A 25399-nucleotide genomic window follows, 5' to 3' on the forward strand; every position below is an offset into this window, starting at 1 on the left:
GCTTGTGGGCTTTGGGAAAAGAACATTGAATGTTAGTTGTATAGAAGGAGGTAAAGCGGAGAAATGTTTAACTTGAAAGTGTTAAGAACACATTCAGAATACACTGTTAATTTTTGGTCTTTGCAACACTGTAAACTAACAAATGTGAGAAGACTCCGAAGGGTGACCTACTAATGGTTATGACAAATGAAGTAGCACTGAAAAAAACCTATTAAAATGAGTGCACTCAATTCATCAGACATCCTTGGAAAAGTAATGTGAGTGTTCATTCATCAGTTGTTCCCGCACAACATCTGAGGGTCACAGGCCCTATCACCTTTATAATTCTGTGGCATGAGTCCTTAACTTTTGTTAGTGCCAAAATTGAGCAAATTAACTGTTTTCTTTTTGCAGACGAAAGAGCAGTCTTCACCGGTGAAAGCAGATTCCCAGAAGACAAGTAAAAGATAATGAAATGGGTAAGATTTAAGCTCAAAGCATTCAAAGTGCGCACAGATAGCCTTATCAAGCATGCTGTTTGCATCTTCGATACCTTTAAGGTGAAAGTGACTACCCTTAATAATGAATTTTACTTTATGAAGATATGAAGGCTGTAAAGACACAACCGGTTTAACAATAATTGGAAAAACCCAGATGAGCTGCATACAAATGACAGCCAAATCAAATTACTGTTCTGTTCAGTCAATCATTTTGAAAAAAAACATAAATTCCTATAAAATTCGCCTTTATGCTCCTGGTTGTTAATCATCTGGTATTCGATTTGAAGTTTCAAAATTTCATAAAATGTATATTTGCATGTGAGATCAAATATAAACAGTCCTTTATAGCTTCATATTATGTGGTGCATTTCAAACAATTGCGCCGATAATGGTTTCACAGATGATGTGCTTTATCACAGCAAAATGTCCAATCGGCCCCTGTGGAACGGCAAAACTACTTTTGCATTCCACAGGGCAGACAGTGAATTTTTAAATGTAAATACTTATTCTAGGCAAGATATTCTCCACAAGACCTAAGAAGTCTCATATGTCCCTAGAATTCTGGCTTTCACACGTCCGTTTCTCTATTAGATTGATAAGTATGCAGCTGCCCTCACCTTCTAACAATCTCACTAATTTAATAGATCCAGTAGCTGCTCAGCACTGCTCACCCTGTTTAGATTCTGATCATACTAACACATCTTGTATGCTCCACACATTTAAACACATGTACTAGGGCTTTCCAACCATGGAAATGGAATATAGGATGGGAGCATAGGGAAACAGTTGTGTGCCTATGTAAAATCCCTTTTTAGCAGACCCACCCAAAAAAAAAAACAGAACAGGGTCTCCGGGCAGCTTTGCAGTGGGGCAGTGAAACATTGCCACTTTAAATCTGTTTTGACAGTTGGTTAAATCATTAATATAGTTTGCCTCGTGGTCATTTTGATAAACTGATGTGTACATACCCTACTTTTTGGATCGTGATTGAAGAACTGTTGAAACAATTGGCAGAGTGATTCTGCCATAAAGTTATTACACCATTTTATAAGTGCGTGTTGTGAGAAACCTGATGGTATTCTCCCAATAAGACCTATAGAATCCCTTATTCAGGTGGCCAGGGAACGGCTGGTGCTCTAGGGGTGGATGAGTGAGGGAGGATCACCTGGGTAGGAGAACCCAGGGTCATGCTTGGGGGGGGAGAGAAGGGTGGGGGTGGATACCCCAGGTGAGACGCGGCATTATACAGGAGAAACGACTAGTAAGACTAGGTCTATGAAGCCTTTATAGGCTGTAGCAAATCGACCTCCCTTCAACCCAATAAACTTGCTCTTCTAAAAACCAACAACCCCTCCGCATATAACAAATCCTCTAGGATCCCAATTTCCATTGCTCCCAGAAACGAACTATCCCAGAATCCTTGCTTTTCTATTTCCTACCTAAAATGATTTCAACTGTTGTTCTCCACGTTCCTCCGATTATTGTTTCCCACACTCCCAACAGGCTCAGATAAAACACTATTGTTGCCACAACCTCCCCACCCCCCTTGTTTATTTTATGATGGCAATCGTGGTCAGTCCTGTTCATTTCACAAATCCTACCAATTTTCCCCTTTTAAGGACATCAACCCTCCTGACATGAGGGTTGTAATTCCCTATAACACCTCTTCCCCATCCTACTCTAGGATACTTTGGCACCTTTTCCCCATCCTTGCACGTAGGATGTTCAAAAATTCTATCCCACCTTTTCCGACACAAACACCTTCGGACGACACATCAGAGAACAGAATAAAACAAGAGCCATTTACCTGATATGTTCCAATAACAGGGTCAGGCAAAGTCAGGCAGTTGATTAGAATCACACACACCTGAAGGCCCCTTCCTTTTCCAACAGGGATAAAAGGTGGAGCAAGAGAGCACAGTACGAGCACGACTGACAGCACAACGGTACAGCTAATAGGGCACCACAGTTCAAGAGAATGAGAAAGGCGGCGTAAATCGAGACGGTGGCAAGGAGAAGTGACCTTGCCCTTTTAGTCCCAGCCCTGTAGAACCCTCATGGAAGAGGACATAAGACCGCGAACAATAGCACAAGTGTCTTACAGCAGATGTCAACAGTACACGGGACACGCCTACGCCGATGAGCAGGAGCGAGGAAGCTCCCGCAACCGTGGCACCAACCTTCACTCCAGGGAAGCCGAAAGCCAAGCAGATTCCTCACAACCAGTGAGTCGAGGGGAGAGCCGATGAGAACTGGGCTGTGTTGAATAAGAATCGCAAAGTGGCAAGTTTGAACCAAGTTCAATGAACTGTGAAAAGTGTTAAGGGGAGACCAGCTGCAGAGGGAATCTGGCACCACGTGGGTGCTAACGCGAAAGACTTTGGTGATCTCCATCTGAGAGAACTACAAGTATCAGAAGGCCATATGAGAGCTGCCAAAAGAGGTCAAAGTGGTCATACAGGAGGTCCAGTAAAATCCCTGTACAATCGAAAGACGTTGATCTACAAGCTGTGTGAAAGCAAAGGATGTGAATCCTGCAACACTTGAAAATAAAGTGAAGGTGAAGCTAACAAGAGTGAACCCGACCAAGGGATGCTGACGGGGGAGGGGCAAAGTCTAAAGTCCAGAGAAGCAGTGTTGACGGACGTGACCCTGGCCGAGGGATGTCCACTATGAACTGTTTGAAAAGACATTGAGAAACTAAGGGAAAGGAAAGCCTGCTAAAGAGAAGAGAAAGCCATAGTGAACCCAGAAGATTGAGGCTGAGATGTGAAGAGGGGTCTATCACCCAAGTATTGGCAGTCAAGAGGGGTGCGAGCCCAATCGAGGGAGATCCAAAAAGTTAATTGAGAAAAGAACAGTTACGTAATTTGTGGATGACGATAAATGAAGGGTCAGCGCCTAGAAGAGGGGGACACAGGTGTGAAGCCATCACCCAGCCAACATTGGAAACTGAACTTTGTTAAACAAACTTTTGTTTTTGCGTATTAAACTAAACTCATCAGGCTCTCGAATGCAAGAGACTTTCAAAGGAAACGAGACTTGCCCATCAACAGCCCTGAGAACTGCCATTGGAACTGTCGTCACTTGCTGGAGAAGCCCAAGACTGTACTGTGCTCCAAGATACCACCTTACCCCATGCTCAAAACGTGGGGAAAGAAGACCCAGGCTACCGCCTGCAGACATTATTTGAGAACACTTCTTTCTTTTCTTGAAAACTATCCCACACCCTTTTTGTATTAGTTGTAAGGTTTGGCGATAGGTTTTAGTTTAGGCCCTTTTTATTTGACACAACGCCACTAGGACTGCCTTATTTTCATTTGTTGGTTGACGCTTGCTCTCATCTTAGATTTAGGTTTAATATAGGCGTTTCTCTACTCTGCAAACATTTAAACACCCTTGAATTGTGATCACTTGTGTCTGTCTTTACTGTTGCCACCATGAATTCCTCACATTGTGAGCATTCCTTACCACATTGTAGCAGCATTTAAGCACCCTTGGCAACAAACATGTATTTGATGCAGGTTTAAAGTGACGCTAGTAATCTTATTTCGAGGGGATTGGGTCCTCCGGCGTATTCCATATCTATGACATTACCCGTCATAGATATGGAATACATCGTCAGACCATCCCATCGAAAGAACGTTACCAGGTAAGAAAGTAACTTGTTCTTCTGATGTTTGTTAATCTGCTTAGAATCACATGCTGTGCATAGTGTGACATCCAGTGGTCACTGCGGAGTATTGCATTTTGTTTTTCGTAATCGAAAAGGGGACGTCGACATAGGTGTGTCTGTAATACTATCCCTATAGTGACGTGCAGTATACCCAACATCCCTCACGCGTCGAGGTCCCTCAGATAGTTTTTTTCCGCCCAGAATCTGGTCGCACTAATGCGGAGCTTGTTAGAGACAAATTGCTAATACCATTTATTCGACCCTTGGTCGTTTTTATTTAAAATAACGTTAAATCAATCCCTCCTTCGACGGCTAAGCTGTTTCACCGCCGAATAAGATCTTCGGCAGTGATTTCGATGGAGGCGATCCTTCGGCGCTGCCGAACATGTAGCCCGGCCTCGCCGGCCTATACAGTAGGGAGAGTGGGGGTCGTGGGACACTTCTGTTTCTTTCTAAGAATGCCTTTCTCTTTCACCCCCTTTCCTTCGGGTCGTTATCACTTTTAACTGTATCCTCAGCTATGGAGAGGACTTCTTTTAGATTTTGCCCGCGTTGTAAGGGCAAATTCATTTGGAAGGATAAGCGGTGTAACCGTTGCTTACCCCTCGACCACAAAGAGGACGGCTGTGCGGCCTGTAAACTTCTTCACCCAAAGACTTTAAAGGACTGCAGGGTCAAGAGGTGGGCAGCCTACGCTATGTCTGGAACTGATTCCTCACCCGCCACCGCCGAATGTGATGAGGACAGTGATAACACTACCTCTGTATCGGAGGTTGTAGACCTCTCTAGGGAGCGCTCCCGCTACTCTGCGTCTGTTCCCGCCCCCGACAAGTTCAGCTTACGCCCTACTTACACCCCGGCGACACTGACGCACACAAGAAACAAAGATAAACACACAACCCATGGCACTTCTTCGAAATCGAAGAAAGCCCTAGCGCCTACGGAGACGCCGAGCCTACCGGCAGCCTCCGCTGACCGTAAGGGTTGTAAGCCCTCCCCTCAACCTGCGACTGGGCTGTCAACAGATAAGGGCGCTATGACTAAAACAACAGACGTGCCTCGTAAAAGAGCGCCCTTTGGCGACAAGGCCTCGGCGCCTCCCAACACGATACCAGTTGAACCCTCGACGGACAGTTTAGTCGTCGAGAGCTTGGCTCGTATAGTCTCCACTGACGCTCAGAGGCGGGTGGCAAAGGATTTGCCGAGCCCCGCTCACAAAGCCAGGGAGACACTGAGACAATCGGAAGGCAGGCAGGACCCTCCTCCTACGTCGAAGGAAAGACCTAGCCCACGAGAAGGCTTCTCAGAGGGCGAGGGGAGTTTATCCTCGACGTTATATGAAAGTGCTAGACAGCTTCAGGCGGAAGAGCTTCCCTTTACGCCTCCAGACCGTTCTGGGTTACCCCAATGGACTTTTGAAAGATTCAGATCATGTATGGATTAGCTGGATAGGTTCATGTCCACCCCTGCACATGTAACACCCAAGAGATCAAGAGAGGTACTTCTTGAAGAACCTAGGTCTAAATAACCAAGACTATTTAACCCACTTCAAGAGGGGGTTAATACATATGACCTCACTGAAGAAGACTCTCACTTCCAAGAGGATGAGGAGTTCCTAAATGTTGATCAACAAAACCTAGAAGAAGAAGAAGGTTTTGAGGAAGACCCAGAAATTGGTGGTGGGGGCTTCGAAGAAGACCCAGATGGAGTTGTCTCACAGCCCTGGCAGTCCCCAGGAGCGTCGACAGACCCTGACGTTCTGGACCTGTCCTCTCCTCAAACCACACCAGTTAGAAATCCGTCATCTATAGATGACCAACCTACTTTCAATGCACTACTACGTAAAGAAGCGGCACATTTTGAGATTGATACAGGGGAAATTACTCCTGAAATAGATTTTGTAGAAAATAATCAAGGAGAAACCACCCACTAGCCAGGCCATTCCCCATCTCGCCTCAGTCAAAAGACGACTTATTCCATCGTTATCAACACCTGTGTTGGTTAGAGGGGTCAACCCTAGAATTGAGAAGCTGTTTAGTCCCTCACCCTCTGTCACATTATACATTAAGGGTCACTCAATACCTGATTCCTTGGTAGTAACAACCACAAGGAAAAGGGCAGGGGATCCGCTATCTACTAGCGAAGCACCCCCAGACAAGGAAGGAAAGAAACATTACGCCCTGGGAAAGAGGATTACAGCCTCGCCAGCTTTTTCCACCAGAATAGCCAATAACAATACGTTACTGGCAAGCTATGCGGATGCCCAATGGGGAAAGTTAAGCAAAGACCTCGAAGAAGTCCCTGAGCCCTTACGAACTCGCTTGTTAGCCACTGTAACGGAAGGTACCCTGGTTAACCAAAGCATCATCAAAAACACACTAGATGTTGCGGAGATGGCGGGCCGGTCTTTAGTTCAGGGGATACTTCTCAAGTGTCATGTCTGGCTCCGGAACTCAGGTTTTAAACCAGAGACCCAGTCGTCACTCATCAATAAACCAATCGAGGATTCCAACCTGTTTGGTAAGGCGGTGGATGACGCGCTAGAGACTGCTAAGAAGGATTTGATACCCTTAAAACTCCAGACCAGATCTCAAGGCCTCCAAATAAGCAAGGTTATGGCAACAGACGCTTTTTTAGAGGCCAACGACAGCAACAACAACAATACTCCTCAGCAGGCAAGTGGTACCCTACTCAAGGAACCAGCGGCCAATACGCTCAGAGAGGACAACGTCATGGCAAGGGAAGAGGTCTGGGCCCCATTCCTATAGGCTCCCCCGCTACCAACACCAAATGACCCGAAGGTTCGGGTCCCCTCCCATGCGTCACCGGTCGGGGGCCGGTTAACATCTTTTCTACCAGCATGGGAGGGTATAACAGACCGCTGGGTATTGTCAACTATAGCCCACGGGTACTGCATAGAATTCAGTTGGTCTCCTACGTACAGACCCCCAAGGGGAAGACGCCTATCACCAGAGCACCTCGACATCCTTCAAGAAGTCCAACTGCTACTAGAAAAAGGAGCAATAGAGGTCCTGCCTCTATCACAGGTAACGGAGGGTATTTATTCAGTGTACTTCCTTGTACCCAAAAAGGACCTAACCATGAGCCCTGTACTAGATTTGTGCCCAGCGAACAAATTTGTCAAACCTCAAAAATTTCGCATGGTGACCCTACAGGAGGTAATTCCCCTGCTTTCACAGGGAGATTACATGACAACACTGGACATGAAAGATGCATACTTTCATATTTTAATGTTGCCAGCGCACAGAAAATACCTCAGGTTCATGATAGAGGGCAAACCCTACCAGTTCAAAGTGCTACCCTTCTGCATAGCGTCACCTCCGAGGGTATTCACGAAAGTACTGGCAGTGGCAGCGGCCCACCTGCGCAGGTTGTCCCTTCCAGTATACCCTTACCTCGATGATTGGCTCATAACCGGGGATTCTTAAGAGACCTGCTTCTCAAATACCCAAAAGACCTTTTGTTCCAACTGGGCTTCTCCATCAACGAGAAGAAGTCCAGCCTAGACCCCAGTCAGGTCAATCAATTCCTAGGGGCTCTAATTCGAACAAAGGACGGCCTTGTCTTCCCCCTCCAACGAGAGGGTCCAAAATATGCTGTTATCCCTCAATATGTAGCCTGTCGAGAGGTGACGGTACGCACAGCAATGCGTTTGCTAGGAATGATGGCGTCATGTGTAAATTTGGTACCTCATGCGCGACTGCGCATGCGCTCAGTGCAATAGTGGCTCAACATCCAGTGGTGTCAGGCCAGCGGACAATGGGACGATCTAGTGGTGGTCTTGCAGGCCTTGGTTCTCTCGCTACGGTGGTGGTTGAAGGAAAACCTTGTTATAGGGAAACCATTCGCCACCCCCGCAGCGGAAGCCACTCTAACCACAGACGCATCCCTCACAGGATGGGGGGCTCACATATCCCATCAGACTGCACACAGAGTTTGGACTCCGAGTGTGGCGTCCAAACACATAAATCTGCTGGAACTACTGGCGGTCTTCAAGGCACTGAAGGCGTTCCAGGCACACCTTCAAGAGAAGACAGTGCTGGTCCTCACAGACAGCACCACAGCCATTTACTACCTGTACAAACAAGGGGTCACTCACTCTCCAGGACTGTCCAAGCTGTCCCAGAACATCTGGAAGTGGGCTCACAAACACAACATGTTCATGTTATCACAACATGTACCAGGGGAACTCAATCTGCTGGCAGACAAACTCAGCAGAGACTTCCCTCTACCCGCAGAGTACGAATGGCGATTACGAGAAGACCTCGTCTCCGACGTCTTCGCACTATGGGGCTTCCCAGAAATAGATCTGTTCGCAACTCTGGAGAACACCCAATGCCAAGATTACACCTCCAGATGCCCCCAGAACCGCTCCAACGGGAACGGTTTCTGGATAACATGGTCAGGGAAATTTGTTTACACTTTTCCCCCCCGACTCTCCTTCTCAACAAGGTAGTGCACAAGATGCACCAGGAACCAGTTACCATGATACTAGTGGCCCCAATGTGGGCCCGACAACCCTGGTTCGCTCACCAAATGGAAATGTCACTGTCTCCACCGGTGAAACTACCCTGCCCGTACAACATGCGGTCACAGGACAGGGGCAAGACTCTGCACCCATGCCCACAGGCCCTGAACTTAGCAGCCTGGCTCCTGAGGTTATAGAATTTGGACATTTGCAGCTCCCTCAAAGATGCATGGACATCCTTAGAGAAGCAAGGAAACCAGACACTTGTTATTGCTACTCCAGCTACTCCAGCAAGTGGAAACGGTTCGTCATATGGTGTAGAGGAAAGAGCATCAACCCCATTGACTGCTCTCCCACACAGATTGTGCTTTACCTGACTCACTTATTAGACTCAGGGTTAGTCTTTAATTCTATTAAAGTTCATCTAGACGCACTTTCCGCATAAACTACGTCTCAACATAAGGTCTCATGGTGGAAAGTTCCAGTTATTAAAGCCTTCATGGAGGGAGTAAAGAGGATCCACCCTCCTATATCTAACCCAGCAACCGGATGGGACCTGAACGTGGTACTAACCAGGCTCATGGGCTCCCCCTTCGAACCCATGCACAAAGCAACACTTAAGAACCTCACTCTTAAAACCGCTTTCTTAATAGCTATCACCTCCATTAGGAGAGTAAGTGAACTACAAGCGCTCTCTATACTAGACCCCTTTGTAACAGTTCACAAGGATAAGGTGGTTCTACGCACACATCCTAGGTTTGCACCAAAATTCATTTCGAAATTCCATGTGAACCAGTCCATAGAACTACCAATGTTCTTTCAAAACCCATCAAACCTGGGAGAAAAAAGCCTGCACACACTTGATGTGCGCAGAGCGGTCATGTTTTATATAGACCACTGAGAAAGACTAATCAGTTCTTTGTCTCAGTGGCGGCAGGAAGAGAAGAGATGCAGTTTTAAAGTCCACTATATCTAGATGGATTGTCCAATGCATCACTCTCTGTTTATCTCTTGCCAAGAGAGAACTACCCTTCAAGCCAAGAGCACGTTCTACTCGAGGCAGTGGGGCTTCCATAGCATTCATTGCCAATGTCCCTCTGGAGTCCATTTGCAAAGCGGCAATCTGGAGTTCTGTACACACCTTTACAAAACGCTACTGTCTAGATGCCCATTCTAGATCTGATTCCTAGGTGGGACAAGCAGTATTAAGACATCTTTTCTCTACTGTTCCTTCTCACAACCCACCTCCAACTCCGGGTACTGCTCGCTGGTCTAAGTCTATGCACAGCATGTGATTCTAAGCAGATTAACAAACAACAGAAGACATGCATTACTAACCGAAAAGCATTTTTGATGATTGTATCTGCTCAGATCCACATGCGCCCACCCTTCCTACCCGCTCGGATGGAAGGAACATAGACATCTTATTACTTACTTTCTCTTTTATGTACACTCAGGCCTAGAAGGCTCCCTCAGGGCTAGGAAAAAATACAAACAGAGGGACCTCAACGCTTGAGGGATGTTGGGTACACTGCACGTCACTATAGGGATAGTATTACAGACACGCCTATGTCGACGTCCACTTTTTCGACTGTGAAAAGCAAGATGCAATACTCCGCAGTGACCACTGGATGTCGGACTATGCACAGCATGTGAATCTAAGCAGGTACAATCATCAGAAATGCTTTTACGGTAAGTAATGCATGTCATTTTCGGGGAAAAAGAGACATCATTGCTTAGGCTAAGAATCCTTGGTTAATTTGTGTACACATTTTCAATTTTAAAAAATATATATATTTTTTTTATTACTCGATTCAATTGTTTTACAAGACTATTATTTTGTGGGAAAATCCCCCAATCCGTTTCTATAATCATAAGAAAAGGGCAAAAAGGAAATGCGAACAGTGGGAAGCCGATATCACAATGCAAAGTTCCAGTCCTGAAATTTGTTTGGCTCCTTCCTCTTCACTTTGTCGTGATGTCTACGACCACTTCGATTGTTATGCTCTTCCTTTCTTTTCCACTGGTTTGTTTCATTCCTCGCCTGGTTCCAGTTCTAGGCCAATGTTCTGAAGGAACAATGTGACGGCGATCACCAGAGATGTCTTATCGCCACTCATTAAGCGAAACCACCAATCCTCTTCGTCATAAGTCTAACTCCTTGAAGTGGCTACCCAGGTAGATGTTTCTAGATTTGTTAGTTCCCAAACAAGATAGAAGCAGGTGTCTACTGTTTCCACCTGGTCTGTTTTCTTTATTTATTTTTTTGCAGTATCAGCACTTGTTAGTGCTAGCTTTGCCTCTGATGGCCAGGATCTCCTTGGTTTTTAGAAGGTTCAGGCGGGCTTGCAAGCAGGTATTCTGAAATGCTCCATTCAGAAATTTTGCCAAATAGCCTGAGACTTTGTTTACTCTCTTTGTGTTTTTCGGAAGACTGTTTGTTTTTTAGATGCAACTTTAAGGGTCTTTATCCAATTCCATTTGTCCAGTTTTTGACTTTGGTTGAATTTCGCTTGAGTTCGTCTACTGTGCTTCCAATCTCTTCCAGAAGGCCTTTGTTCCCCTTCGACCAATTTGTTAGAATTTTGTTTTTTCCTCCCTCAATTTCTTGATGGATGATGTAGAGGATTTTTGGACGAGAGGGAAGCAGAGTCTTGGGTGAAAGACCATATGCAAATAAGGCTTGGCCCAACCCCGAAAGGGGAAGTCCAGCCCAAACTGCTAGGTCACATCCCTTCTGCACGAGACCACAAGCATCCCCAAACATGTTTCACCCTTGTTGGGGCTCATCAGTGAGGAGTAGCTTGGGTCTCTAGGCCCAGCAGGCACGGGACCCACGTCTGGGCATACCCGTCCCACTCGGGGTGACAAAGCAAAAACAAAGAGGTGATGACTGGAAGGTTTAGACTGAATCTTACCACTGGCATTGCTCGGGGCAACCCTCCAGACCATCGTTCTTCGCCTGCCAAGCCATTACAGAAGAGGAAAGACCATATGCAAATAAGGCTTGGCCCAACCCTAAAAGGGGAAGTCCAGCCCGAACTGCTAGGTCACATCCCTTCTGCACGAGACCACAAGCATCCCCAAACATGTTTCACCCTTGTTGGGGCTCATCAGTGAGGAGTAGCTTGGGTCTCTAGGCCCAGCAGGCACGGGACCCACGTCTGGGCATACCCGTCCCACTCGGGGTGACAAAGCAAAAACAAAGAGGTGATGACTGGAAGGTTTAAACTGAATCTTACCACTGGCATTGCTCGTGGCAACCCTCCAGACCATCGTTCTTCGCCTGCCAAGCCATTACAGAAGGGGAAAGACCATATGCAAATAAGGCTTGGTCCAACCCCGAAAGGGGAAGTCCAGCCCGAACTGCTAGGTCACATTCCTTCTGCACGAGACCACAAGCATCCCCAAACATGTTTCACCCTTGTTGGGGCTTATCAGTGAGGAGTAGTTTGGGTCTCTAGGCCCAGCAGGCACGGGACCCACGTCTGGGCATACCCGTAAGCCTTGTTGCTACTTTTACTTTTTCAAAATTTTCTGGGGAGGTTATTCTTCTCGCCAAGCACTTTATTTGCCGCAGGGCTCTTCTCGACCAGAGGTGTGCTGTATGTGTGGAAGTGCAGCTTTAACATGCTTTTCCAGTTTTTTTCTTTTTAGATTGGTAGGCGGTTAGTAGAGGCTAATATTCAACCCCTACTGTACCCAAGTCATTGCCATCCGATTTTCTGTTTGCCAAATACAGCTTTGTCATTTTGCTGATCGACTCTTTACTTAGCCCTAGGCGAGTGTCTGTCACAATCTTCCACATGGGCCTACATTTTTTGGTCGTGAGGTTTTCAGAGCTTTCCATGAAGTAGTCAGGATGTTATGATCACTGTGTTTGGTTCTCTTCACTTTAAATGTGATAATGAGGGAGAAGAGTTCTCTTGACACACATATATGGTCGATTGTTGCTCCTCGTCCATCACGTTCCCATGTTGGAATACGTTACTTAGTTTTATCTGTCATCAAATAAAGATTCTGGAAATCCCTGGAATCCATTAGCGCTCAACAATGGAGGCTCCTCTGAGCTGAAGCTGATGGTTTTATGGAGTGTTTTTTCTTAATTTTTTTACCAATTTCTAGACAAGTCGCATTTAGATCACCACATATTATTATGTAGTTTACTTGGTGGACAGCGTTTGCCTCATCAATTACTTTTTCCATCATTCTTAAGAAGGGTTCGTTGGTTAGGGCAGAAGGGTTCTAATAGGTGTTGACTATCAACATAGTGGCATCCCTGCCATCATTTTCCAAAGGCTTTCGCTGGCGCTAATAAACCAATAATGGTTTACTCTCTTTGTGTTTTTAGGAAGACTGTTTTTTAGATGCAACTTTAAGGGTCTTTATCTAATTCCATTCGTCCAGTTTTTGACTTTGGTTGAATTTCACTTGAGTTCGTCTACTGTGCTTCCAATCTCTTCCAGAAGGCCTTTGTTCCCCCTTCGACCAATTTGTTAGAATTTAGTTTTTTCCTCCCTCGATTTCTTGATGGATGATGTAGAGGATTTTTGGACGCGAGGGAAGCAGAGTCTTCCTATATGATTCCGATCGTAGCTTTTAGTGATACCAAACTCAATTCTCGACGGATGGAAGCTATAGGATTCGATGGTGGTAGTCCCAGTACTTTACGCCAAAAATAGCCCTCCAGCTTTTTGCCAGATTTTCACAGGAATGTAAGGTATTGCCTATACTCTGTAAGACAGTGATGGAATCACTTCTGCTTTGTAGAAAATTAAGATCGGAATGATTGAAAAGCAACCATATTTCTTGTTTACAGCTTTTGTCTGGGAAATTAATGCTTTGATCTTTTCACAAAGAGTTGCCTGCATTGGATTTTCAACGGGGCTGTTGTTCAGTGTTACAGCCAAGTATTTAAAGTCTTTCACTTTTTCAAACTGCACTCCGTCCAAGTTCCATTTTAGCTTTTCAGTTCTTAGTAGTTTTTTCAAAAGACATGATTTTGGTTTTGTCTGTATTAAGCTCCAGGTTGTTTTCCTTGATATATGCCGATAAGTTGTTTGTCGCTGGAGGCCGACCACAGTCTTATCTAATAGAATGATATAATCTGCATATAGAAGACACGTAACTTTCACCTCTCCTATTGTTGGAGGGAAAGATCTTATTTTTTGCTCATAGTCCTTGAAGTCTCCTATATATGAATTGTACAAAGCTGGCGCAAGCGGGCATCCCCGTTTTACCCCTCTAGCTGTCAAGATCTACTCAGACAATTGGCCCGCAGGACTGAACCTCACTCATCGATGTCCCGGAATAGAGGGCTTTTATGGGTTCCAAGATCGTTTTCGGACACTAACCACGTTGCCAGTTTTCACCATAGTATTTCACGGTTGACCTGGTCAAAAGCCTAGACCAGGTCAGCAAAGGAATGAAAACTCGGACTTCCCTCCATGATCTTTGCCTTCAGTGCGCTTAGTAGCAGAATGTTTGCTCCCATATTTTTGACAAAGCCCGCCTGAAAAGGGTCTGTAGATTCTGCCTGCTTTGCCCATGATTGGAAGTTGTTAGACTAAAGATGCGAAGACTTTGCCAATTACATCTAATAGGGCAATAGGCCGATAGTTCCTTGGATTTTCTTTTGTGCCCTTTTTAAAGATTTGCGGTTCTCCAGGATGTTGGTATTGACTTTGTACACATTTTTTAAATACTTTACAAGTGAAGTGGGCCCATTCTCCTGGATGGTTTTTCAGGGCGATCTTGGTAATCCCGTCCGGGTCGGGGGCCCTTGAACAGTTTAGCTTGGTGATTCTCCTCAAGATTGCCTCAGCATCGTATGGGATATCCCAAGTTGTTGGTTATTATTCTTGGGGAATGTGGAGTTTCACTGACAGTCTTCAGAAAAGGTCTGTCTTGTGTTCCACCCATCTCTGCTCACCTACATTGTTTTGCAGGGAGTCGTTGGTATCTTTTGAGATGGATTTTATTAATGACCAGAATTCTCTTTATTTATTTCCACATAACGCGCAGACCAGTAATTCAGAGTCTTCTTGGTACGTTTTTTATCCAGTAGTTTAGTAGCCAGTTTTTAATAGCAAAAACAAAGAGGTGATGACTGGAAGGTTTTAGACTGAATCTTACCACTGGCATTGCTCGGGGCAACCCTCCAGACCATCGTTCTTCGCCTGCCAAGCCATTACAGAAGGGGAAAGACCATATGCAAATAAGGCTTGGTCCAACCGCGAAAGGGGAAGTCCAGCCTGAACTGCTAGGTCACATCCCTTCTGCACGAGACCACAAGCATCCCCAAACATGTTTCACCCTTGTTGGGGCTTATCAGTGAGGAGTAGCTTGGGTCTCTAGGCCCAGCAGGCACGGGACCCACGTCTGGGTATACCCGTAAGCCTTGTTGCTACTTTTACTTTTTCAAAATCTTCTGGGGAGGTTATTCTTCTTGCCAAGCACTTTATTTGCCGCAGGGCTCTTCTCGACCAGAGGTGTGCTGTATGTATGGATGTGCAGCTTTAACATGCTTTTCCAGTTTTTTTTCTTTTTAGATTGGTAGGCGGTTAGTAGAGGCTAATATTCAACCCCTACTGTACCCTAGTCATTGCCATCCGATTTTCTGTTTGCCAAATACAGCTTTGTCATTTTGCTGATCGACTCTTTACTTAGCCTTAGGCGAGTGTCTGTCACAATCTTCCACATGGGCCTACATGTTTTGGTTGTGAGGTTTTCAGAGCTTTCCATGAAGTAGTCAGCATGTTATGATCACTGTGTTTGGTTCTCTTCACTTTAAATGTGATAATGAGGGAGAAGAGTTCTCTTGACACATATATATGGTTGATTGTTGCTCCTCGTCCATCACGTTCCCATGTTGGAATACGTAACTTGGTTTTATCTGTCATCAAATAAAGATTCTGGAAATCCCTGGAATCCATTAGCGCTCAACAATGGAGGCTCCTCTGAGCTGAAGCTGATGGTTTTATGGAGTGTTTTTTCTTAATTTGTTTACCAATTTCTAGACAAGTCGCATTTAGATCACCACATATTATTATGTAGTTTACTTGGTGGACAGCGTTTGCCTCATCAATTACATTTTCCATCATTCATTAAGAAGGGTTTGTTGGTTAGGGCAGAAGGGTTCTAATAGGTGTTGACTATCAACATAGTGGCATCCCTGCCATCATTTGCCAAAGGCTTTCGCTGGCGCTAATAAACCAATAATACTTGTATAATTGTGTTTAAAATATATATATTTTTTTAAATGTGTAAATCACTTCCAGAACATATAGCTGTTATTACCTGAGGTTGGGTGTCCTTTTGGGCCCTTTTGTGCTGGCGAGATGACAATCTTATAGCCGTCCAGGTTTGGTCTTGCCATAAGCCATGTCTCTTGCAGACATAATACATCGTATTTTCCCAAATTAACGTCACTGTGGGTAGTCAAATGGCTAAAGCCTTTCGTATTCCAAGAGCCCATGGTCAGTAGGTTATGAACTGACTGACAGTTTGTCATCCCCTCCGTATGTAACTATTGGTGCATGTTCTTTGATGGCTAATTACGTGATCTACTTGGTAGAGCCTCCAGGATCCAAGCCCACTTCTTTTGATCCTCTTCTTTTAAACCTTGATGAAGTATTGGTTGTTACTTCACGGTGGGCTACCGAAAGATCTTGTTCAAAGTTATTTTCAGTTTAGGTAGAGGCCCACAACCAATGCCCAAAGGATCACTGAAGTTTTCATAGTCACTAGGGCTGTATATGTAGGTGTCATCGTGTCTGTCCCTTATGTTGCGGCGGTTTGGTGAACATGCTGCCTGTTCTAGCACTCTTTTGTTCTTCTGATGGCATTGTGACGTGTCCGCTTTTGAGGACTTTATATTATCCGTTTTCTTTTTTCTTGATTTTGAAAGCTCCCTGAAGGTCAAAGAACGACTAGCAGGAAGTGGGGATCGCTGGTCATTTTCTCTCTCAATGGAACCTTGACGCTCACAATCTCTTTTGTCAAGTTTAGTTTCACTCAGGTCGTAGCCTAACATTAATAGTCTCACAGCTGCGTCCTGTAACATTCTCTTCACCACCGGTGAGACAATATGGATATATGTACTGTCCGTGCAGCCCTTTTGACCAAATTCCATGATCTTTAAGTCGTCTGAATGCAGTTGTCTCAAGTTTGGAATGTGGTTAAACAGGTTCATTATTGTTTTTCTAATTAGGATCAGTTTATCACATTTGTCCAATATTTGTTCCAAATTGAAGGTACGACTGCTTTGGTTTTTCTGATTAGGCGGGTTCCTTTCCATCGTTCGTTGTCTCTTGTCATGGTTTTTGGGAGCAAAGTCATGTTGTCTTGAAGGTTTATCGTAAATGCTTTTTTGTGATCACACTAGTAATTCGGATTTGGTGAAGTTTTTCGACGATTCATATTACTTTCACTTTTACGGTCGTCTATTAAAATGTTTACCAGCTCCCTTACTCACATGAGGCGGGGTGTGTGAGATTTGTGTTAGTGTTATAGAGGACTCGCCCCAATGCACACTTCTCATTCACATTACTGGCCACTGTGATCAATCATAATATCTAAAAATAAACCAGGATTCTCTTGTATCATTCTTCAGCATAGAAATATTGCCAGTGGTAGAAGTGTACCAAAAAAAGTAGTGGAACTGTGACCCCCCCCACCATCGGGGGGGAGGATGGGCAGTGTAGACAGTATAGGAGAAGCGTACAACACATTTTTCAAGTCTTGCAGCCATGCTATTTGACAGCCAATTGAGTTGAAACCGATTTCAGTTTAGCTGTAAGTGCTATCGGTTGGTAAAGTGGAGAAGAGTGCTTTAACTTCACAAAACAGTTCTGGAATGGTGCAAATGGTTGCAAAAAGTAGTGAAACTGTTGACAGTAAAAAGAATAAAAGTAGTAGAAGGACTGCTCCCGACCGTTCCCACTCACTTTGACCACTGAATATTGCATGTACTAGGTTTTACAATAATCTTTTCCACTTGTGTGGGCACAATCTCTTTGAAGGGTTTGGCATCTCTCTACTTTCAACCAAAACGTCATGTTATATGTGTAAATTCTGAGCTCACCAAGTGAAACTATGGTATATCATTTGAGTTGCCAAAAAAAAATCCCCAAATCAGTGGGTTTAAAAAAAAAAAGAAAATGTCAATTGTGGTAGGTATAAAGCAAACCATGACTCTTTAAAAAACATAGGCAAATTTTACAGCTCGATAGACCCAACATATTTGAGGACTATCTCAAGCTGGTAGGCCATATTTCAATTACCGTTACAAAAAGACATATGGAAATGGGTTCTGACTAGAATGCAATCAAGTTTTACTGAGAAATAACTTGTCCCACCTACCCTTTTTGCCCTACTCGGCCCAGCCCAAACCTGTAGCACATGTGAGCACTGCCAGTACATGCACTGATGTGCAGCACACATCCAGTGACTTCTTTGTAGGGTGACTCCTCCCCTTCTTCCCCTCTATATAAATATTGTTTTTTCACCATGCATGGATGAAGAGGCCATTTGGGCAGCGGCCTGTCCATCGTGCTTCCACAGTGAAGTTTGAAAGAGGACCTGGGGAAAGGTAAAAGCAAGATTGTTTTCTTGCTAATATACCTGCTGTAAGCTATGGAGTTGGTAATCCATCACTCGATGCTAACCATTAATGATACCAAATGCCACATGCTTTTGTATTTTGTCTATCTTGTTTTTGAACTTCTTCTTGTTTTATCTTTTGCAGGTCATCTGAACAATCTCCATCTTAAAGATGGAAAGTGAATTGTGAAGAACAAAAGTAGTTGCAGCAGATGGTTGTTTTTGGGTGGCTTATGTACAGCGGTGTCAGCATGATAAAATTCTATAATATTGCTCCAGGAACTTAGTTCTTAAAACTTTCATCTCCTTTTTGTATTAAACATTTGTTTTCTCCCTTTTTGTTGTTTCCATCAGCCCTTCAACGCAGAATATGCTTCATGTTTTTAACAAAATGTATATCGCAGGGACTTGCTTGAGGGGGAATAGATATCTACAAACGTTTGCACATAGTCTTCACGTTCTAGTTGAATGCCTGGGTAGTATTGACAAAATGCCCATGCACGGTCTTCAACAGAAGTCAATGCTTTGATCGTTCTGATCTGGAATTAGTTCAGGTTCATCCCCCTTTTTTTGGCTGGTGCACTGCACTTTAAATTTCCATGAGCTAATGTTGATTCAGAATTAAGGGGGCCTGCGCCCAGAATTGTATTTTAAATATTAAAACTATTGTCCGACACGTCTGCTCTGGAGTGTTTAAAAACTGTTTGAGAAGATTGATCCCGTTATCAGAGAGCCACCATGTTAGTGTCCCAGACCTCCCCATAGTGCCCTCACGCCTTGGAAATGCCAGATTAAAGGAAACCTTGAAGGGGGCTGAATACTCTGCCGTAGCCCTAGAAAGAGGGCTGAATCACCACGTAGTTGTTCCTGTATTTTGACTGGAGCAGTCCCTGAAGAGCTTCAAAATCTTATCAAGCACTGTTCGGGTGAGAAGGTACTTTGGAGAAGAACGTTTGTAGTCTTCTTCTAAAGTATATTCATTCAGGTGGTACTTACCTCGCTTTCTTCAGGAACCCGCTTGTGTCTTTTCTTATGTATTATATTTTTCATCAAACTCAGTTTTTTTGGCAGTGGAGGTGTTTAGGGGTTTTGGGTTTTTCACCCTGATGACCTTTACCCTTCCACAGAAATAGTTTTGCTTTTGTAACATGTATACTATTGGAGATCAGCCATGTGCTGACCAGACCGTTTTCTCTGATTTTCAGGGTCGCTCTTAGCAAATCAATTGCACCGCTATGCTCAAATACCTCTATTTACACATAGTTTGTAAAGATGTACTTGCATAACTATTTTGTACAAAAAATCTTTTTGGGTGAACACAGTATAAATGCTCTGACTGCAAGTTGTCTTGCACCATATGACTTAAAACGAGTCTCCCTTACTGAAAAAGCTTACCATGACAACATAGTTTATTCTTTAACTGCTGTGTGCACTGGTTGGCGCTGTGTGGAAAAACAGTTTACGTAGGGTTTCGGTGAATGTGTACATGAATAGGTATTTTGGTAATCATTGACAAACTGAGGGTGGAATGTAAGCACCGGGGATCTTGAAAGTGCCTTTCTTCGGAGTATCCTACAGCCTCTGCGTGTCTTGACTCTTTCTCACCCTAAAATGCCGTTCCTCTGTGCTCTTGTGCATGCACTTGTATATATTAGCTGAAGCCCAGGGCTATATTCTAGAAATCTAAGCTGGAGTTGCACAATTGCAAGTTAAATACTTTTTTAACAGTTTACCAAAGGCTGTAGCAATGGCAGATAAAACATCTGCACACCACGTAATAAAGTTAAATATTTTAGAAAATGAAAGTGTATGTTTTTATTATTTGTTATGCATATATAATGTGAACGTGCCTTACTTTAGACAGCATCTACAATTGGTATCTTGCTGTAGATTATTTCTATGTTACATGTTTGGTAATGTTTAGTGTACAAACAGCTGTCCTGTCACCCACAATTCTCAGATATGATGCATTTCCCATGATTTATGGATATTAACCAATGACAAGCATGTTGGGCGTAAGGTTTATCATTCTCCATGCACAGCAATCCCCTTGAGTAATGAAGCACCGCATGTAGTCCACTCTCCATGCAAATATATGTCCACTACTGCTCATTGGATGCTGGGCAACGCAGGATGTGAACCAATGGAAACAATCCTTTCTTTAATAAGCAAACTACCGTCTTGGGAAATATCAGCAAACTAATGGTGAGTAACATTCTGGGATTTACATTTTTCACTCCACTGCCTGCACAGAGTAGTTGTAAAACCGTAGCACTTCAACAGCATTTAAAACCTATTGAAACAAAACCAATCTTTGAGTGCAGCCCTACCTACTGAATGTGATAATCCCAGTAGCATATATGTTTTAAGTATAATCTGTTATCACTCATACGTCCCGTCCCCTTAACCTTCATCCTTGGCGTCCCCCAACATGAGTACGGTGCCAGAACCTTTGGCAGTGAACTTGAGCTTCCCATTTAAATTTAGTATAGCGCACGGGTGCCTGGCCTTGGGCATGGGAGCGCTCCACTTAGGCCCTGCCCCCCGGTCCCTCACCTCAGTTCCCTTTTCCGCACGGACGGTTTCGGACCTGGTAGCCAGTGCAGAGATTTTATTTAGCTTTCCGCTTGCTCCTTGTTTTGCTTTTTCAATCATATTTAACTTGCTTTGGTGCCTTGCCTCCCCGGCGCATGTCGGCTGCAGGAGGATTCACGGGATGTGCCTCATGCGACTGCTTGTTCCCTGCCTCAGACCCCCATGCACTCTGTCTTGAGTGTTTGGGGTCCGACCAGCTCTCTCGGTCACAGGGCATTCAAGAATCTGTTGTCGCTGTGGAGGGAGATCTTCCACACTTCTCCTCCACCACACCTTAAGCACTTTGTCTCCAGGACCTCTCGTCAAGACAAGGTAGGTCCTCGGTTCAGTACAGCAACTCCTTCCTTGAGTTTCCACGGATCAGGGTTCCCCGGATTCAAGTTCTGACGGGTCCAAGCCCTCTAAGGCTACCGGCTCCCAAGCCGAGGGGCCTGTGAGCTCTTCCGGGCGCTCCGGGGACAGACCTGAGGCTGTCCAGGCAACCGGCTCCCAAGTTGAGAGGCTCAGGGGCCCTACCTGGCTATCCTCGGAAGGGCAATCAAGTTTGTCCTCTTCTATGGCCCCAGAGGGTAAGGGATCGTCAAGTGCCACTTCCAAGAGGCTGTCCTCGACATGATTCAGCACAGGTACTGATGGCATCCAGCCTACCGCAACTCGCTCCGAGGTCATGAGTTAGGGCGTTACGACTGAGGGTTCAGCGTCTACCAGAGTGATCTCTGAGGTCGCCGCTTCTGCTTCACGCCCTCCTGCCCAGAGCATGGCTTCAAAATGGCAGAGAGGCATGTGGCGGAGCCTGCCACGGTGGTCATCTTGGATCCAGCTCCGGGCCCACCTGTGCTTTCGCCTTTTGAATGGGCTCTGCAAGGTGATCCCAGTCCCCTTCCCTCTGGAAGCGACATCAGATTGTACCGTACAGGCACCTGGTCTCTTCTGGGATATATCTACCCATCACAGCTTTACGGCTACACACCCCAGGCACTTCCGCGCTTTAACCAGGAGCAGAGGCCCAGCACCTCGGAGGCCCCGGCCCCTAGGGACCTGGCAGCGTGCGAGGATTGCTTCCTATTCCTCATGCATTCCCCTTAAGAGGGGCTCCTAAAAGATATAGTGTAGGTCATCCTGCAGTTGGCGCCACCCTGTACCCCTCCTCTGGGTACTCCTCCTGTCCCTCCGGTGCTGCCGGTTCCAGAGCCGGTCCCTTCCCCGGTCCAGGCCCTACCAGTTGTTCAGACCCCTCCACCACAAATGCCTGCCCCCCTCAACAGCCGTTGGACCTGTTTTTTGGCACTAGAATTAAGGGAGATCCCGTTGGCACCCGTGTCCCAAGGCCCGGATTCCACTTGGTCTGTGAAAAAGGGGAGGAGGGATGATGACCACTGCTCCCTACTCGCAACAACTGCTCCCTACTCGGCATCCCACCTTTCCCCCTCTTACAAGCACTTTCCACTCTACGCTCCCTCTAACAAGTTCATTTATTCACCTTGCATGCACGATCACACAATACCACTTGCACTTATTGTTTAAGCTGGTTTGGCACAATGCTCCAGTCACTGTGTGTGGCGGTGCTAAGGAAAACAAATATTCAGTAATTTCATTTAGTATGACATAAAACTGGCCAATGTATTTCGGAATATGCTTCCTATGAGCCAATCTAAAAAGCAAAGAAATGGAATCAGAAATAAACTAGTTCAGATCACCCTAATAGTGATGTGTCAATCATGAAATGAATTCATCCAAATCATATAAAATATGTCATACCTGTCCTTCTGGACTCTAGAGCCACCATAAACTATACAAATAGTGTACGAAAACAATATAATGACAAGAATGTAATGAGAATTATATGTTAAAAAGTTGGGTAACGATATATCAAAATCGGAGTAATAGTACAAATATATGAAAGCAATTAGGTACCTGTATCACCAAATAGAGTATAACTCCTGTTGAAAAGAGGAGTGAGACACAGATTGTGTGAATAATTAAACAAAATATTTGGAAATCAAAAGAACAATGTTCAAACAGGTGGTTGCTTACTGCTTGTAGATCAACAAAGTACTAAAGGTACAGCAAAAGCCAATCGGTTAACGGCGGGGAACCACAATAGTTTTCCTAATGTTTTAAAACCACCAGAAAAGGTGTCTACGTTGATGCAGTGACGTCATAACGTAAACCATGATGTCATTGCGTGTCATATGGTGACATCACTCACAAAGTGAAAAACTGGAACAAATCTGAATGTATAGTAAAAACTATGAATGTACAATGGTGAAATGAAAGAGGGGAACAAAATCAAACCTATGTATAATATTAGAAAATGCATGAAACTAGTAAAACCTGAAGCAAACAATATAGCAAAACTACCACTCTTAAGTCGCTAGTAAACAACCTGCAACAAAAGTAGCCAGTACATGGAGTCCGGCTGAGTCTTTGGTGGAGCAGCATGGTACGAGCAGTGTTTGATCTTTGTGTTCACTCTACTGACGTATTGCGACGGAGGAGCTTACCCGCATTAGACTCTCACTCCAAGCGGAGCGCTGCAGAGTCCGGCTGAGTCTTTGGTGGAGCAGCGTGGTAGGAGTAGTGTCTGCTCTTTGTGTTCACTTTACTGACATATTGAGACGGAGGAGCTTACCTGCATTTAGACTTGCTCGCTGCAGAGTCCGGCTGAGTCTTTGGCGGCGAGGTAAACATACAAGGGTTGTTCTGCTGCCTGTATTGGAGTACTGCTACGGTACCTATTGTGATTTGGATTATGGCTGTCTTTCCTCAGAAGCTGCCGTTTCAACTCCCTCATTCAGTCCAGTGGTAAGATCAAGTACTCCCTCTGCATATTTGAGCTTACTGGAGGAGCGGCTTGTGTTGACTTAATAACCCCCTCTTCTCATTATTATTTTTCTCCATGCTTGCTCCACAAGCTCTCTATACAAAACTGACATTGGCAACTAATATTGGCACATTTGGGAAGCTATCTCTTTACTGATAACAGCGGTTCACCTACCTTCACACAGAGCGCGACTGAGGGCCAGGGTTCCTTTGAGCTCTCCGACAGTACATCTTATTTGTGTCTACTACTTGCCCTAAGAGCATTTTACTGAGTAGGGCTTAAGGAGTGTGGGTTGCTGTATTAGCTGCTGAGTGTGGTGTACAACTAGTCCATTTTTTTCCCATTCTTTCCCACTTTTAGTTTCGCCTTCAGTTGTTTACGAACTATGACGGGCCTGTCCAGTGGCAAGACCACTACTTCTAATGATACTCATGTGAGCAGTGGCTCTAATACGCCTGATCAGCAAAATCTTTTGCTATCAATGAACCCATCTGATGTTCCACTTAACGTAGACTGCTCAATTTCTCTAACCCATGTTGACCCTGAGGATCTGACGGAACGCGTGGGCACTAACTTAATTTCAGACACATCCATCTTGGCGCTTGTTGTGTCGCCTGAATTCGCTAAAAGGGTTTGCCTCTCCTTGGGTGGTTCTGCTATCCAACCTTTGTATGGATCCCCGTCCTACCCGCAACGCATGGTGGAGGTTCAACTCTATAAAGCTCGGGGGGAGCGGATGTGGCCAGATGTGATGTGGGGCGGATGTGATCTCTGTGAGCTCCCCGCTTGATCCGGCACACTGTGATACTGTGTGCGACAGAGAGATCTGCTAGAAGCGGAAGAGGTCTCTAGAACCCCAGATCTCCTGGGGAGTGCGTTTCATCACTTCTCACTGCTAATGGAGAAGCAGAAGCGGAGGACGCGACTGAAATGACTGAGGAAGAGGAGCCTGCAAAATGGTACCTGAGAGAGGGTAAAGACGAGAAGAGTCCCGATTTGCAGTAGAAGGAGTCTGTTGATCCTCCAGAGAACCTGCGAGAGCCAGAGAAGAGCACCACTGACAAGAAAGAGGCAGTAAGGGCGACAATCGCAGCCGGAGCGTGAGAGCAGTCCCCATAATGAGAAGGGCTAGTGATACGTGGAGGCAGCGAGAAAGGAGGAGAGGAAATAGGAACGCCAGAGACCCAGCTCCCTGAGCGACTAGAATGAAACAGAGCACAGTGGCATACCGGAACAGCAGAACTGCAGCTGCCGCCTCCCACATATACCATTGTTACGTGCACCAGAGGAAGAAAGATAGACAAGGAGATCAACAGCTCCATAGCAGCCCCGAGGTGAATAGCGGCCCAACAACGATATAGCACTGCAGTATAGTGGCCCACCTGGCCCTCCTAACCACATACGCAGTGAGGAAAGAGCCTGCGACACGTGTTGCCTAGACACTACATAATTAGCCCACCGAAAGATGGAATAGACACCTGATGACCCACAGAACCCCAGCAGATGCGGGCAAAGTGTGCAAGAGGAATACAGGCTGGAGATCACTGGAGAACAGACAGGCTAATAATGATGATGAAGCAGGGGGTGAACAGCCCAGAGAGCACTAGAACACAGAGCTAAGCATACACTGCGGTCACGGCAGTAGCAACAAACTCTCCTGCGTAAACATTAATAAGTCCCTGTGCAGGTGAGAGCGCTCACCCAGAAGACCCCAGGAGGGAAGGGGTAAAGTA

The 25399-nt window shown here is 45.2% G+C and overlaps 1 protein-coding gene across 13 annotated transcripts in view; it reads left to right on the top strand.

The window, feature by feature from the left end:
• The window catches only part of CAST (calpastatin), a 757786-nt gene extending 737734 nt beyond the window's left edge, over positions 1-20052 (top strand). For all 13 annotated transcript variants that reach the window (XM_069627659.1, XM_069627661.1, XM_069627656.1 and 10 more), the window contains 2 exons: positions 394-458; positions 18393-20052. In XM_069627659.1, coding sequence (XP_069483760.1) covers positions 394-450 — 57 coding nt within the window. In that variant the 3' untranslated portion in view covers positions 451-458; positions 18393-20052. The remainder of the gene's footprint in view (positions 1-393; positions 459-18392) is intronic.
• The last annotated feature ends 5347 nt before the right edge of the window (positions 20053-25399 follow it).

This window comes from Ambystoma mexicanum, chromosome 6p, assembly GCF_040938575.1.
Source record: "Ambystoma mexicanum isolate Mex_15411 chromosome 6p, UKY_AmexF1_1, whole genome shotgun sequence".
Classification (NCBI taxonomy): domain Eukaryota; kingdom Metazoa; phylum Chordata; class Amphibia; order Caudata; family Ambystomatidae; genus Ambystoma; species Ambystoma mexicanum.